Source organism: Hyperolius riggenbachi, chromosome 2, assembly GCF_040937935.1.
Source record: "Hyperolius riggenbachi isolate aHypRig1 chromosome 2, aHypRig1.pri, whole genome shotgun sequence".
Taxonomy (NCBI): domain Eukaryota; kingdom Metazoa; phylum Chordata; class Amphibia; order Anura; family Hyperoliidae; genus Hyperolius; species Hyperolius riggenbachi.
Genome location: NC_090647.1, coordinates 212,755,261 through 212,772,685, shown reverse-complemented (window position 1 = coordinate 212,772,685; position 17,425 = coordinate 212,755,261). Strand labels below are relative to the sequence as shown.

General features: G+C 43.9%; 1 protein-coding gene across 4 annotated transcripts in view; it reads right to left on the bottom strand.

The window, feature by feature from the left end:
- Nucleotides 1-6,914: 6,914 nt before the first annotated feature.
- CUL4A (cullin 4A) overlaps nucleotides 6,915-17,425 on the bottom strand; it is a 92,529-nt gene continuing 82,018 nt past the window's right edge. For all 4 annotated transcript variants that reach the window (XM_068268084.1, XM_068268083.1, XM_068268085.1 and 1 more), the window contains one exon: nucleotides 6,915-8,443. In XM_068268084.1, coding sequence (XP_068124185.1) covers nucleotides 8,348-8,443 — 96 coding nt within the window. In that variant the 3' untranslated portion in view covers nucleotides 6,915-8,347. The remainder of the gene's footprint in view (nucleotides 8,444-17,425) is intronic.

Genomic DNA, 17,425 nt, shown 5'->3' with positions numbered 1-17,425 from the left:
CCTCAAGAGAAGATGATCTGTGACTGTCCCAGTCTGGTTCTTATAGTCCCAAGTGTTGGGCCGGGCAATGGATGTTCAGTCCCACAATCTAATGCAATTTCCCCAATGTCCCAGGTCCAGGAATAGTCCAATTTCCTGTTTAACGTGTGCAACTTCAAAGCATTCCTGTGTTAGTGTTTGATCTTTTCAGAGATTCCAGAACACTTCCATAAACCCAATTTCCACAGGTAAAACTATAGTCTAGTCCATACATCAAAAGATTGGGGGGTGAAGCTTCCTGGCTTTCATATGTAAATTCCTGGCCCTGTGCTGGTGTGAGCTGCTTCAAAGCACACTACAGCCAGTCCAGGTGACAATTGCTCCCGAGCACAATACCCATCTGAGACAGTATTTCCCAGAAGATCAAAAGGTAAGGACATGACTGGCTATGGGCATAATTAGCCATCTCCTAATTAGAGGCTAGGTAGACAGTCCCTACTTGAATGTCTAGGTTCATTTGCCTATTCAACGTAATTGACCTATTCAAATGCAGAAAATGGTAGAGTTAATTTTCATGTACATACAGGAACTCCATGAAGCCAGCTGCCAGCCTGGCATACCTACACCTCTGACATAATATACAGCAGATAGAAAAATGAAAACATACTCCTGTATTATCCCAACATCATAACTAGCTGCCATATTCCTGACACCTCCGCTCTTTAAGATGGTGCTGGCATGGGACTCCCACAAATCACCTTGCCAGCGCCTACACTGTCGGCCGGGCATGGTGGGGTAACTCCTTAGCATCCTCAGGAGGATTCCCCACCTGTCAGTTAGCTCCCAGCTACACGACTGGAAAGCTAGGTCAGGTTGCTGCAAGGTGTCATTGCCCTTGGCAATCTGACGTAACCAACCAGGGGAATGAGGGTCAGTGACGACCGTGAATTCGCGACCATAGAGACAGTGCTGCAGCTGGGGAAGGGTTCCGACCATCACTACACGCACTTTCTCTATAGTGGCAGGAGCTATCTCTCTGTCCCTTTAGGGAACGATTATCTGCCGGTCTGCCTCCTCCACTTCGGACAGCTCAGAGGGAATAACTTCCCAGAACCCTCTCAGCTCGCCCCTCCCAGCCGGTGACCCGTTGGCCAGACCCAGAGCTCTTCCAGGATGCTGTCAAATCGAACAGCCCCAAAGAGCTCAGTGCTGCCTGTCACACACGCCCGGAAGGCTGCAGGCGGAGAGGCTCCTGGGCCCTCAGGGCCAGGTTTCCGAAGTGGATGTGGCTGACCCAGCAAGATTTGCCACTTCAGTGGACAGTCCCTCTGCTGTAGACCCGCTAGCGCTGCAGGTTACCACTGCAGCTGAGGGAGCGGCCACCTTACACATATCATAAACCACATTACATTTGGTCTTAAAAACATCTGAAGGGGGATGATTTGGCCTGGGGCCGTCTGCCCCTTCAGTGGGCAGTTCATCTGCTGCAGCCCAGTGAACACTGCTGGTTACTCCTGCAGCTGACAGAGTGTCCACATGACACACAGCATTATGCAGCACAACACATATGACATCAGCATTATCAGCCCTACATATATTGTCATTTGGAACATCACCTGAAACATCAACATTATCTGTATCATTACACACATTTCTACTCAGCACTTCACAAGTAGCATCAACAGTTCCTGCATCGATCGCCTCGATAGTCAGTGCGTCATAAATGACATCATCAGTTTCTGCATTCTCGGTATCACCAGGTCCCACTCCAGGCCTAGGCACTGGAGACTCACTAGGGCTGGCTCCTAGTATACAGTTCGTAGCCCCGGGAGGCCCACCAGCACCCCCCACTTGCACAGAGTTATCAAACGGTACCTTGCAAGAGTCCTGAACTTCTTCTGGGGAGGCGGGCTCCACAGGGGTTGGATTAGGCTCATACCAGGCTACTAACCGTCCCAGGTCAGTACCCAACAAAACGTTTGTGGGGATGGCATCAGTTACCCCCACTTTTCTCATTCCTCTGCCAGCACCCCACTCCAGGTGAACCAAGGCGGTGGGTATGGCTGGGGTGACACCCCCAACTCCTCTGACAGCAATCATTCTCCCAGGTATGTACTGCTCCGGGTTCACAAGCTGGGGATGTATGAGAGTCACTTCTGCTCCAGAGTCTCTCAGCCCAGTGGCAACTGTACCCCCAACCGTGACAAGCTGCAGATTCTCTGCGTAGCTAGTGGCATTCCTGGTAGCACACAAAGCAGTTTGGACTTCACTGGGGTTTGAGGCCTCACTGGATTTTGGGGCCTCCCTCTTCCTCTCTGGGCAAGTCATGCTGATATGACCCACCCTGTCACATACAAAGCATTTCCGGGTATCAGTGGTTGGTTGCTTGAATCCAGGAGACAGCGGTGCTTGCCTCCTCTGGGTGATGGGTGAAACAGGTTCAGCGATCTGTTCTCCCTTCCAGCTGGGAGTAGTAGTCCTCCAGGACTCGGGTGCTCTATGGGCTGTGTAGGATCGGCAATCTCCGCAGCCCCATCCACTGTATTTGGTTCTCGATCCAGCACAAACAGCCGGACATCAACAGGACAAGTGTGGAGGACCTGTTCTTTTATTATCAGTTCCTGCAGGGCATCAAAGGTTTTAACAGCCAGTCTTTTAACCACTGCTGGAAGGCAGTGCGCAGGTTGCAAGCATGATCCAGGTAACTGTCATTAGGACCTCGCTGCACCGTCCTGAAACGTTTGCGATACACCTCTGGCGTGAGGTGGTATTGCGTAATGATGGCTTTCTTAATTGCCTCAAAGTCTGTTTCTTCCTCCTGGAGGAGACTCACAAACGCCTCCAGGTCCTTGCCTCTCAGCCCTGGTATGAGGTATCTTGCCCACTGCTCACGGGGCACCCTGTACTAACGACAAGTCTTGTTCCCTCTCGGCCTGGTGTCGCCGCTCAGCTTGTTCCCTCTCAGCCTGGAGTCGCTGTGCAGCTTGTTCCTTCTCGGCCTGGTGTCGCCGCTCAGCTTGTTCCCTCTCAGCCTGGAGTCGCTGTGCAGCTTGTTCCTTCACTGCCTGTCGGTGCAGTAGGATCAGCTTTAGGCGCAGTTCAGGATCAGCTGAGTTCAGTAGCTGTAGGTCAGCTTCCAGAGATGGCATCTCCCTGTTCGTTGTATCGTTCAGGACATCGTCGCCACTCGCATTCTCTAAATGCTTCCTGTAGGTTCCAATGAGAGTCTGGATTCTGGATCAAGGTATTTTGGACCATTCCTCTTTACAAAAAAATCTCTAGTTCATTCAGGTGTGATGGCTTCTGAGCATGGAGAGCTCTCTTTAACTAACACCACAGATTTTCAATTATATTCAGGTCTGGGGACTGAGATGGCCATTCCAGAACGCTGTACTTGTTCCTCTGCATGAATGCCTTAGTGGATTTTGAGCAGTGTTTAGGGTCTTTATCTTGTTGAAAGCTTCAACCCCTACACAGCTTCAGCTTTGTCACTGATTCCTGGACATTGGTCTCCAGAATCTGCTGATACTGAGTGGAATCCATGTGTCCCTCAACTTTGACAAGATTCCCAGTCCCTGCACTGGCCACACAGCCCCACAGCATGATGGAACCACCATCATATTTTACTGAAGGTAGCAGGTGTTTTTCTTGAAATACTGTGTTGTTTTTCCTCTATGCATAACGCCCCTTGTTATGCCCAAATAACTCAATTGTAGTTTCAGCAGTCCACAGCACCTTATTCCTAAATGAAGCTGGCTTGTCCAAATGTGCTTTAGCATACCGTTTGTGCTGTGGGCAGAGAAAAGGCTTCCTCTGCATACAGCACCTATTTGTGTAAAGTGTGCCGAGTGGTTGAACGATGCACAGTGACTCAGGGGTCGCTGAGCTGACCAAGCTAATTTGAGTTCCAATAAGTTCTAAAGGTTTTGGAATCAATAAAATGACAACAGTGCCCACATTTATGCACCTGTCGTAATTTAATTTAAACAATTATTGCACTTTCTGTAAATGCAATAAACTTAATTTCACTTCTTAAATATCACTGTGTGTGTCTCGCAACAACCAACGATTTATACAGGAAAATCATGATGATTAACGTTGCTCAAATTTTCGCATCCCACTGTATAAGAATCCAGAATTTTCCATCAGTAAAGGATACCCGGGGTGACATGATGAGATAGACATGGGTATGTATAGTGCCTAGCACACAAATATGTGTTGTGTTCCTTTTTTCTTTCTCTACCTGAAAGAGTTAAATATCAGGTATGTAAGTGACTGACTCAGTCCTGACTCATACATGAAGTGACTACAGTGTGACCCTTACTGATAAGAAATTCCAACACATAAAACGGGTCAAAAGTTCATAGATTTTAGCTCTGGCATACTTCAATGAATGTGTCATTGAGAAAAAACAATAAAACTGTTAAAACTTAAAAAGTGATTTAAACATAAAATAAGACTGCGGAAAATCTAAAAAAAAAGTAAGTTTTAGGAGGAAGATAGATACAATCATTTATTTCAATAGTTTATTTTCGCTTCCGGGTGTCCTTGAAGCATTTCTGGATTTGTGTCTTTACTGTTAGTATTCCAATGCAATAAAAAAATGTTATGCATACCAGAAGCATCACTAATAAAGGTTATTGTGATTTTCTATCGTACAAGTATCCTTGTCAGTACTGCTCTGTTCCTCATTACAAATGGTATTGTGCAAGTACTTAGTAACATGCTCAGTAACCCGCAACAATGCACTTAACAATAAAACTTATTACCAACAGCATGATGTTGTTGATTTCCTGCATAGAAAGTTTGATTGCTGGCATTGAAGCGAGGTTGGTTTTGAGCAGTATATTGAAATAAACAGTGATGAACAAAGAAGGGTGGAATAAAGTTAGGTCTGATGTTATGAAGTCCCAGATCCATTTAACACCAACATCTAAAAGAATGGAAGTAGACATTTTTACAATATTCACTTATAGATTCTCAGTATTTTGTCAGTGGTTTCCCATTGTAAAATCTTTCCTCTCCCTGGTTTACATTCTAAAATTTATCACCGGGGGCAACATCTTTAGTCAGGTGATGTTTGTGCATGGAACTCTCAGTAAATGAACACTCCACAAAGGGAGATATTGTATGCTTGGCAGTTGGAAACAGCCGTTGGCTGTGGTGCCTGCCTATGTAGGTTATTGTTAGGCATAGGTAAGGAGTGTCAGGCACGGGTATGGGAGAGGTTAGTGTAATGGTGGCCAATAATCATTCAATCTTTTTCATCCAATCATACCATTTTTATGTAATAAAAGGAAAGTGCTTTTCTGAGCACTGGGCAATTTTTTACCGCGATTTTAATGAAAGTGAATGGGAGCACTTTTAAAAAAGCACTCAGAAAAGCTTATAGTGTGTCTGAGCCCTCAAAGCATACCTGAACTAGAGAAAAACAAACAGATTTTTACTTACCTGGAGTTTCTTCCAGCTCCCCCGTAGACTTTAAAGCCCCTCAGTGTCCCCTCCTAGGACGCAGCTTATGGTGCATGCACTGTCTCAGCAATGTGTGCTTCCTTGATCACCCTTCCGAGGCTGAAAGCAGGATTGAGGAGGCACATGGTCCAGACAGCCATTTTGTAATAAGAGCATGAGCTAAGGTTGGCAGATCTTCTAAACTGTTTAAAACCATCAAACTAGACTAAGGCTGGGAATACACAGTTCGTTTTTGAGCCATTTAGATGGCTCGATAGATAATTTCCAACATGTCCGATCTCCCGCCCGATCCTTTCGCCGCTCGATTCCGCATTGAACACAATGGAAAAAGATAAGAGAAATGAGCCGAAGATAACAGAATTGCCTGCGGAATCAAGCGGGGAATCGATCGTGCGGGAGACTCAAGCGGCAAAATCAAGCCGCGTATGCCCAGCATTACACCCTTCAGGGGTGTGGATGGGGAACAGAAGAGGAAAATATAAGAAGATGCTAGGAAGAAACAGCCACATTGTCTGCCTCTTTCTCTCTGAGAATTTGACTTTAAAGAGGAACTCCAGCCTAAACAAACATACTGTCATTAAGTTACATTAGTTATGTTAATTAAAATAGATAGGTAATATAATCTCTTACCCACCCTGTTTTAAAAGAACAGGCAAATGTTTGATTTCATGAGGGCATCCATCTTTTTGGTTGAAAGGAGGTGACAGGGAGCATGAGACACAGTTCCAACTGTCCTGTGTCCTGAGCACCTCTCCCAGTTGCTACGCAACGTGAACAACAACATAGGAAATCCCATCATGCTCTGCACAGCATTAGGGAAAAAAAGGCCGGCCTTTTTTCTTTGATGGGTGGAGCTGAGCTAAAAATGCAGCTAAAAATGATGCTTTGGTAAGAAAAACAAAGTTTTGATGCTGTGAAACTGTTAAAGAAACACCAAGCCTTTTCAGTTCTGCTGAGTAGATTTTTAGTCCGGAGGTTCACTTTAACCGAAAGTCAGATTTTTCAAAGAGTGATGATGGGGAACGGAGGGGAGGAACAGCAGGAGGAGGAGATGCACAGACGTATGGGGATAAGAGGGGAGGAACAGCAGGAGGAGGAGATGCACAGACGTACAGTATGTAGCTCCAGCATGAACATACATCTGTGCTTACCTTAGGTAGATTTGCCTTCGGTATGCTATAAGCTGATTTCAGCTTGCAGCTCTGCAAGACCAAGTGCTGGCACCTGTATCAGACACCTGGCAATGCTGAGTCACAAACTTACACAGGGTGCTATGGCAGTGCCTAAATAAACTGCAAATTACCAGTTTCAAGATGCATTGTTTCCATTGGAGAAGCATATTCACAATAATGTATAAATACAAGCTCTGCCACTGAATGCCTACACATGTGTAGAGAGATATTTGTGCTGTGAGTAGAGGCTTGAATCCACATTTCTCTGTATATTAAAGATAAAGCCACTCATGCTTTAAATACTTTTTATTAGTAAATACCCAAGTTGTTTTTTTACATTATACAAATCTCAAACAGAATTTGCCCTAATAAATTGCATATTGAAAGCTTTTCTGAAAATAAACACAATAACTTATGTTAGGAAGTTTTCCTTTCAACAATCTGGCAAAGTGCACGGAGAGTAACGTTTAATTAAGGTCAATTAACTCCAAGGCAGCAGTAATGTTCACTATGTGTAATGTGCAATGTTAAGAGACCTATATAATGACCTCCCAGAATGCTCTAGTGCAGAAAGTAGGAGCGATTGGAATCACTCGCTGAAGGGTATAGCGCAACAAACACTGTGCTGTATTCCCTGCACTTGTCCACTACGATTAATTTTGCAGTGTTGGTATTCTGACTACGGTAATGTCAATTCATTCTGAATACCAGTACAGAGAGGCCTTGTTTCTGTAAGCTGCGACTTGCGTGAAAAACTGACCATGGCCTGGTTCACACTGCAAGAGCATTTTGTAAGCTTACATGGCGTACTGGTGCCAGGGTTTTTCGGCGCAGAGTGAGCCGAATGATGGCTCACCCAGCTGCCGCACAAATTCGGGGTGAGGGGATGGGTTGGTGTTCAATACTATTCCACTTCCCAGTCATCTCAACTTGGAGGGAGAAGTAAAAAGTAATTTAGGGTCCCCATGCATGGACTATAGCATTACCGCTATAGCCGCGCAAAGCTTCGGCACTGCCCAGTCTCGCAGCAGGCACGGAAAAGCCCTGCTTCGCATTTTTAGCGCTAGTGATTTGAAACGCTGATGCTAATGCAATGCTATGGGGATTTTTATAAAATCCCATTGCTCAAGCAAGAACAAACTCATAGCATGACATTAGCAAGAGCTTTTGAAATCACAAGCACTTGGAAAAAGCTCTTGCAGTGTGAACCAGCCCTATCTTAGAAATGGAAAATGCTGCTACATGTCATAGCTGACAATGAAATACTTTCACCAGTGGTGAACCGCTTTATGTTTGTTCATCATTGTTACTTTTCATTACTATGTATAGTTGGTATAGAGAGTGAATATAAAGAGGGAGGGTGAAGTTGGCTGATATTGCGAAGTGAGTGACATCACGGGTCACCTGCATTATTTGCCTGTGGTAGATATTGCAGCATTAAGGGCCTATTAATTAATGCAGCGATATTGAGCAACAGAAAGCCAAAGCAGAAGAAAAAGAAAATGAGAAAAGTCACTGCAGATGGGAGAAACAGAAAGAAAGGAGGTTAACATATAAGCCTAATTAACTTGTAAAATATTCTTTACACATTCAAACAACCAAAATGCTAAATTGACATTACTAAGGCTTAATAAGGATGAACTTTCAAACATCTGCTTTTACACATGAAACCATGGATGAATGATTATCTATTCATTGCACTAGAAATGCAGCCGGCACGCTCCTTACGCCAGGTAATGGTACTGCTTGGAGTTTTCTTTGTCCCTCTCCATGTAGTCTCTGTCTATGAGGGACTCGATCCTTTTCTTAAGGTCTCCAGGCTGCAAGTAGACAATTCAGCATAATGGAAGTTTACTGAGATAAGCAACAGACTGATTAACGTTCTCAACAAATCACTTACGCCGGCCGCACAGACATATTCAGAGCCATCTTTGAGGAAGAACACATGTAAATATAATGGAATCAATATCAGTCAACAACGGTAAGTGGAAGCATTTCAAGATGCATTTACTTCACATTTGATTTTCACAAACCAAAATTGTACCTTTCAATCTCAATGGCAAAAATCATTAAAGGATAACTGACCTGAGAGGGATGTGGAGGCTACTATATTTATTTCCATTCAAACAATGCAAATTGCCTGGCTGTCCTGCTGATCTGCTGCATCTTATGCTTAAAAGGGAAGGTTCAAGCAAAATAAAAAAAGGAGTTTCACTTACCTGGGGCTTCTACCAGACCCATGCAGCCATCCTGTGCCCTCGTAGTCACTCCCTGCTGCTCCAGTCCCCCTCTGGCAACTTGCCGACCTCGGAGGTCGGCGGGACGCATTGCGTACATTTTTACGCATTCCCGCTAGTGCAGAAACATTAACACATACATTTTTACGCGTTACTGGTTTAATGCGTACATTTTTATGTATTGAACCAGTAATGCGTAAAAATGTATGTGTTAATGTTTCTGCACTTGCGGGAATGCTTAAAAATGTCTGCAAGCTGCCAGAGGGGGACTGGAGCAGCAGGGAGTGACTACGAGGGCACAGGATGGCTGCATGGGGCTGGTAGAAGCCCCAGGTAAGTGAAACTCATTTTTTTATTTTGCTTGGACATTCCCTTTAAGTCATAGACCCTGAACAAGCATGCAGATCAGATGTTTGACTTAAAGGAACACTATAGGGGGTCGGGGGAAAATGAGTTGAACTTACCCGGGGCTTCTAATGGTCCCCCGCAGACATCCTGTGCCCGCGCAGCCACTCACCGATGCTCCGGCCCCGCCTCCGGTTCACTTCTGGAATTTCAGACTTTAAAGTCTGAAAACCACTGCGCCTGCGTTGCCGTGTCCTCGATCCCGCTGATGTCACCAGGAACATACTGCGCAGGCCCAGTATGGTCTGTGTCTGCGCAGTACGCTCCTGGTGACATCAGCGGGAGTGAGGACACAGCCACGCAGGCGCAGTAGTTTTCAGACTTTAAAGTCTGAAATTCCAGAAGTGAACCGGAGGCGGGACCGGAGCATCAGTGAGTGGCTGCGCAGGCACAGGATGTCTGCGGGAGACCATTAGAAGCCCCGGGTAAGTTCAACTAATTTTCCCCCGACCCCCTACAGTATCCCTTTAAGTTTGACAGCATTTGAAGCATGTTTGTTTCAGGTGTGTAATTCAGACACTACTGATGCATGAAAGATCAGAAGGAAGCCAGGCAACTGGTATTGTTTAAATAAACGTATTTCCTTTTAAAATGTACCTGAGATTTAAAAGAAAAGCATTTATACATACCTGGGGCTTCCTCCAGCCACCTTTAGGCTGTTGGTTCCCTCACTGTCCTCCCAGGCCACCTCTATTCTCTGCTGGCTGTCCAGGTATATCTTCCAATTGCCGCCTGTCGCCACGTACTGCGCATGCGTGTCCCAGCCATGCAAGCGCCCTCAATGCAGAACGCTCCCTACAATGGAAGTGCGATGGGGATGCGTGTGTGGCTGGGCCACGCATGCACAGTATGTGGCAGATTGGTGGCGACTAAAGGATTTAGCCGGACAGCTATCAGAGGATGGAGGTGGCCCAGGAGGATGGTGAGGGAGCCAACAACCTGAAGGGCTTTTTTTTCATCTCAGGTACACTTTAAAAGGAAATGAATATGGCAGCCTCCATATCCCTCTCACATCAGGTGTCCTTTAAGAATGAATCCATTATTGCTATCTGCAAGGTATGATTCCATCTTAATAGGATTGTTTGTTCCCTCATTTATAGCATAAGGCGACAGGTTAATCTCACATTTTATAATACATATAATAGTACATTTGTATTAATTAGCACTGTACGTCTATACGCTCTGCTTTAAATATATTGAAGTGACTAGGCTAGAAAAGTACTGTAGTTCCTTTTCTTTCTGAGATGGCATTGCAATTTTCCTGGGCAGAAAAGGACTAGTTGGTGTCCAAACTCCTCCCCCATCCCATCATCACCATATGAGGCAGTCAAGGATGAGCTAGGAGGGGGCAGCAGCCAGTATATCCCTGTGAGTACAGGTCACCTGACCCCACCCACCTCCACCCTCTGCTGCTAAAAGATTAACTATTTGTGGGTAGCACTGATGCAGTACAGCCAAGCAGAATTTTATCTCCCTGCCCCTGCACATTGAGTAAAAAACATTTAATCCTTCCTACACACTCCACAGTGTCTTTATACAAGGTTTACATAGAAATGCAATGAAAATCTGTTTCTAATAGGCAAGGTGTTGAGAGGTACACATGGCTTTTCTAAACACACTAGGGAGGGTATGGGAAGGGTTAAATGCCTTACTGTATATTGGGCAGGTAGGTACTGAGCAAGAAGATTTAAAGAGATATTGTTAAACAGCAGTGCTGGCCACAAAGAGCTAATATCTCAGCAGCAAAGGAAAGAGGTAATGGCATTGTGCTGGGGGAAGGGGGGGGGGGGGGGGAGACTAGAGAACTGGTTCTAGCTGGGAAATGTCCACTTGGCTGGCTGGATAGTGTAACGGTTAAGGGCTCTGCCTCTGACACAGGAGACCAGGGTTCGAATCTCGGCTCTGCCTCTTCAGTAAGCCAGCACCTATTAAGCAGGAGACCTTAGCCAAGTCTCCCTAACACAGCTACTGCCTATAGAGCGTGCCCTAGTGGCTGCAGCTTTGGCGCTTTGAGTCCGCCAGGAGAAAAGCGCAATATAAATGTTTGTCTTTGTCTTTAAGTCACATGACTGACTTTTTCAAATAGAATTTTCCTGGTATTGTATCAGATGCAAACATAGTGACATAGTCCCATATTCACCTTTACTTAATATGGGACATCTGGGATAGTAAACGGGGCTTTAAAGGGAATCTGAAAAGAAAATAACCTTATGATATAATGTATTATAAGTGTCGTACAGCTAAGAAATAGAACATTAGTAGCAAAGAAGAGTCTCATATTGTTTCCAGTAAAGGAAGAGTTAAGAAAATTCAGTTGTCTATGCAAAAAAAGCTTCTCTGAGCTCCCCGACCCATTGGGTCAGAGATAGTCCTATTTTCTGAAACACTTACCTCAAAGAAAGGCTGAGACACAGCTTCAGATAAGCTTTTACTGCAGGGGAGTTCAAAGGGTCATTAGCTCTGCTATGTTTCATAGTTTAAAATACAGAGTAAGGTTTATTATTGCAAATATGACAGTATGATGCAATGTTATAAAAAGCTATATAACTGAAAATAAAAGTATAACTTCTCTTCACTACTATTGTTCTATTAATTATCCATACTACACATACAATTCATTATATCATACTTTTTTTCTGCTTCAGTGTCATTTTAAAGTGAGAAGCCAGTATCAGCTTAGCTATCCCCAACACTGAAATGGCAACAGAAAGAACTGGAATTCCAATGGTGTCCAGCAAAGTAAGCTTGTCATAAATGACTAGCTGATGTATATGTTACAGCCAGAACCAGAAGTCTGGCCACTTTGGGTTCTGGCCGGTCAAAACTAGAAGTGGCTTTCTTGCTACGGCCAATGCGCGAAATTAATTGAATTCCTGGCGGCTCCGTTCCTGCCCCCCTTCTATTGGCTTCTGGCAGCCGGGGACACACGCAATGCAGCCAGAGTAATTTGTCACGGCAGGGAAGCAGGGCGGGAACGCTGCAGACATTGCTTCTGCCAGCACCCGCTCTGCAAGAACGAACGGCATGAATCCCTGCTTTCCTGCCGCAACGAAAACGACTCTGGCTGCCTTGCAAGAGCGGGAGGGGAAAGGAACCGCCGGGATTCAATTCATTTCGTACATTGGCCGTATCCAGACTGCCACTTCTAGTTTTGACAGCTGCTTCAACGAAATAGCCTACATCGTCGAACTAACCTGCAGCCCATACAATTTACTATCCCCTCCCTAACCCAGCCCACCTATGCGTTTGTAACTGAATGTAGGAAGAATCAACGGGTAGGCTATTTCATTGACAGACCGGCCAGAACCTGAAGTGGCCAAACTTTGCGTTCTGGCTGTAACATATACAAGACAGCTGCTCAGATTTTCCTGACTTCACTGACTGCTTACTTGTTTCAGATCCTCGACTCACCATAGGTGATGTGCAGTGTTATATTGCGTTCATGTTAATGGAGCCTGAACTGAAAGAAATATGGAAGTTTCTAATTTTATTTCTCTTTGAAATGTCATTTTTCTGGCTTTAGTCAGAGGTGGTTCAGTCAGAGGTGCATGCCTATGCTGGGCAAATGAGTCCGAAAGTATCAGAGACAGATGATCAGCATACCAGGCAAGCTGTATTTTCAAAGCAAAGTCAGCAATAATGCGTTCCATATTACCATCCAATTATGTGCAGAGATCTTCCAGCTAAATGTCTACGTCCCAAATGAATGTTGGACATCTGGACAGTGAAATTTCATTGTGCTTTTATGGCAGTATTTGTTTAATAATTTACCCACAACTGATAATAAAGCCAGGATGACTATGACTGCCCCAGAGCTTACACATTTACAATTTAGCAATCAAGGCCAGCATGTCTCATCTCAGATAATCGGTGTAAACTCTTTCTTTTTTTTTTCTTTTTTTATTACACACTCATTTTAGGTATAAAGAGAACTCGGTGCAATAGACTAAATACACAACTAGCATTCATAAATATCAAACATTCTATCTGATATAGGATTTGGCATGGTTCAGCCATTATTGGTGGTTGCCAAAGGGAGGAAGGAAGGATAGTTGTCTCCATCTTCACACTTAGATGGCAGGAAGCACACTTATTTGATTCGTGGATGTTTTGTTGCACAGGGCAAATGCACACTGGCTGATGTAGTCAATTGCCAGCTTGAGAATATCACATTATCCACTTTAGTTTGCCCGTAATTTTAAATCTGGCAGCTTTCTGCTTTTGCCTGCACGACAAGCGTTCCCAATACTAATATATATATTTTATTTTTTTTGCTTTTGAAAACTTGAAAATGAGCTCAATGGTGATCGCAATAGTGATCCCAGAACAATCACTTAGGTTGAGGATAGGTTACTGACTTGAGCACTGAAGAATATTGCACTTCTTTGCCTTCAAGACCTGAAGAGCTTTCCAAATAGTTTTTGGACGTTCAAGCGCTGTCTCATTAATTTTACAGCTTTTGGCTGGACCAAAGCAGACAGAATGCACATGGCTTCTTCTGTCAGCGGCAGTGATGAGAAAACACTGTTAAAACCCAGTGGGCTGAAGTTGAAGCTTGCAAATCACTGAAAATTTAACATAACTAAAATCCTTTAGTCTCAACTTATGTTTCCTGGGTGGTCATATTTATATTTTGTGCTCATTATTAGTCAAAAGTCATTTTCTTAAAGCAAACCTGAAGTGACAGAAATATGGAGGCTGACATTTACTTCCTTTTGAGCAATTCAAATTGCCTGGCTGGCAGTCCTGCTGATCCTCTGCCTCCAATTGTTTTCACCATAGACCCCGGACAAGCTTGCAGGTCAGATGTTTCTGACTGAAGTCTGACTTGATTAGCTGCTCGTTTCAGGTGCGTGTATTAAGCCCAATCTACACGATACGATTCTTTATGCGATTCGATTACGATTCTATTTACGATCTGATTAAATCTGACATGTCCGATTACGATTCTATTTACGATCCGATTAAATCTGACATGTCCGATTGGGATTCGATTAAATTCGATTTGCCATTACAAAACAATGGCAAATCGAACTGAATCGAATCCCGATCGGACATGTCAGATTTAATCGGATCGTAAATAGAATCGTAAGCAAATCACACAAAGAATCGTATCGTGTAGATCGGGCTTTAGACACTATTGCAGTCAGAGAGATCGGCAGGACAGCAAGGCAACAGGTATTGTTTAAATGGTCCTCCACATCTCTCTCAATTCAGGTGTCCTTTATTAAAGCAGAACTCTAGGCACTTTTTTGAAAACCGCTCCAGGAGCTGCGACGCTCAGATAAAAGAAACACGATGGCACTATGACTTAGAATAAGTAAATCCATATCCTAAGAGTTCACTGTAACAGCTCCCCTATGCAGATTTCACATTTGGAATCAACAGGAGACCTGTTTCCTGCTTAAGAATTGCAATGATTATTAATAATTTATTACTAATAAATGTTATTGCAATTCAACCAAAGCCACAGCTCTCAAGTGACTGACCATCCATGCATCAATCATTGGAGAGGCATGGCACTGGTAGGGATTGCAGTAGGGCAGCTCCCCTACAATATTACATGTATCAATGCTTGTGACGGAACAGGAGGAGGATTTCAGTCTGAGGCTGTGGTTGCTGTGAACAGCTGGCAGGTTGAGTTTAAGTGAAAATGAAGTGTTTTAGCAGTGTCATTTTCAAAGCCCATTTTATTTAATGTATATTTATTTTTTACAACTCTGTTTTCAATGCATCTATAAGAAATGCATATGTCACCTAAGAGCTTGATTACATTTTAGGTAACTGCCAGGAATTCAAGTATGTAGTTGGGCGCTGGGTGGTGCCGTTAATAACAAAATATTGGTCATTTAACTTACCGACATTTCACTAAAAAGTACCCAGCACCCATTCTCACTTGAACCATCCACTATGAATGCCTAACCTCCCACCTAATACCCAATCCTCCCATAGGTACCTAACCCCCACTCCACCTACTGCCTAACCTCCCAGTAAGTGCCTAAAAAAAACCCCACCACAATGCCTAACCTCCTTAAAGGCCTAACCTTAAACCACCCTCCTCTCCTCAACGAATGCTTAACCTTACACCCCCCCCCCCCCCCTCCCAGTGAGTGTCTAAAATAAACCTTGAAACCCCGGCACCTAAACAACCAATAGTTGTAGCCAGTTGTCTACAACCAGCAATGTAGTAGCCGATCGGATACTGGTCACATCAGGCACCCTAATCCCTGCATGAGAGTCAGAATACCGAAAATTGATTCATTGACAATTGAGGAGGCCAACTGACCCGTTCCATGGAGTTCACCCTTAAAGGACCACTGTACCAAACCCAAAGGCATAATAGTTACATTACTTGAAATAACTACTGATATGCAGAGGCATGTATATCTATGCATACCTAAGTTACATACGTATCAAGATGTCCAGCAAATACTGTTATCCTCAACTTTAACAATAGGAGACCGTGAAATGGAACTGATTTTTGAGGCGATATTGTAATGCTTGAGACACACCATGCAGTTTCCCCATCAGACAGACGGGTCAAATTGATTATTTTTGCAAGGTCCTCCATTCACTTATATACAAAATAATTCAGAAACATTATTGTAAATCAGATTGAACCTGTCGGAAATAATTCAACTCTTCTTTCTGACGGGGAAATTGCATGGTATACCAGGCATAAGACATTGATGGCTTCAGTTATACAGTGATTTGCAAAAGTATTCGGCCCCCTTGAAGTCTTCCTCATTTTGTCATATTACTGCCACTAACATGAATCAATTTTATGTGAATTCCACGCGAAAGACCAATACAAAGTGGTGTACACATGAGAAGTAGAATGAAATTCATACATGATTCCAAACATTTTTTTACAAATCAATAACTGCAAAGTGGGGTGTGCGTAATTATTCAGCCCCCTGAGTCAATACTTTGTAGAACCACCTTTTGCTGCAATTACAGCTGCCAGTCTTTTAGGGTATGTCTCTACCAGCTTTGTACATCTAGAGACTGAAATCATTGCCCATTCTTCTTTGCAAAACAGCTCCAGCTCAGTCAGATTAGATGGACAGCGTTTGTGAACAGCAGTTTCCAGATCTTGCCACAGATTCTCGATTGGATTTAGATCTGGACTTTGACTGGGCCATTCTAACACATGAATTTTTTATTTTATTTTGTTTTAAACCATTCCATTGTTGCCCTGGCTTTATGTTTAGGGTCGTTGTCCTGATGGAAGGTGAACCTCCGCCCCAGTCTCAAGTCTTTTGCAGACTCCAAGAGGTTTTCTTCCAAGATCGCCCTGTATTTGGCTCCATCCATTGTCCCATCAACTCTGACCAGCTTCCCTGTCCCTGCTGAAGAGATGCACCCCCCGAGCATGATGCTGCCACCACCATATTTGACAGTGGGGATGATGTGTTCTGAGTGATGTGCAGTGTTAGTTTTCCGTTACACATAGCGTTTTGCATTTTGGTCAAAAAGTTCCATTTTGGTCTCATCTGACCAGAGCACCTTCTTCCACATGTTTGCTGTATCCCCCACATGGCTTGTGGCAAACTGCAAACGAGACTTCTTATGCTTTTCTATTAACAATGGCTTTCTTCTTGCCACTCTGCCATAAAGGCCAACTTTCTGCACTCCTTGTTCGGCCTGTGAGTTTAGGTGGACGGCCTTGTCTTGGTAGGTTTACAGTTGTGCCATACTCCTTCCATTTCTGAATGATCGCTTGAACAGTGCTCCGTGGGATGTTCAAGGCTTTGGAAATCTTTTTGTAGCCTAAGCCTGCTTTAAATTTCTCAATAATTGTATCCCTGACCTGTCTGGTATGTTCTTTGGACTTCATGGTGTTGTTGCTCCCAATATTCTCTTAGACAACCTCTGAGGCAGTCACAGAGCAGCTGTATTTGTACTAACATTAGATTACACACAGATGCACTCTATTTAGTCATTAGCACTCATCAGGCAATGTCTATGGGCAACTGACTGCACTCAGGCCAAAGGGAGCAGAATAATTATGCACACCCCACTTTGCAGTTATTGATTTGTAAAAAATGTTTGGAATCATGTATGATTTTGGTTCCACTTCTCACATGTACACCACTTTGTATTGGTCTGTCACGTGGAATTCCAATAAAATTGATTCATGTTTGTGGCAGTAATATG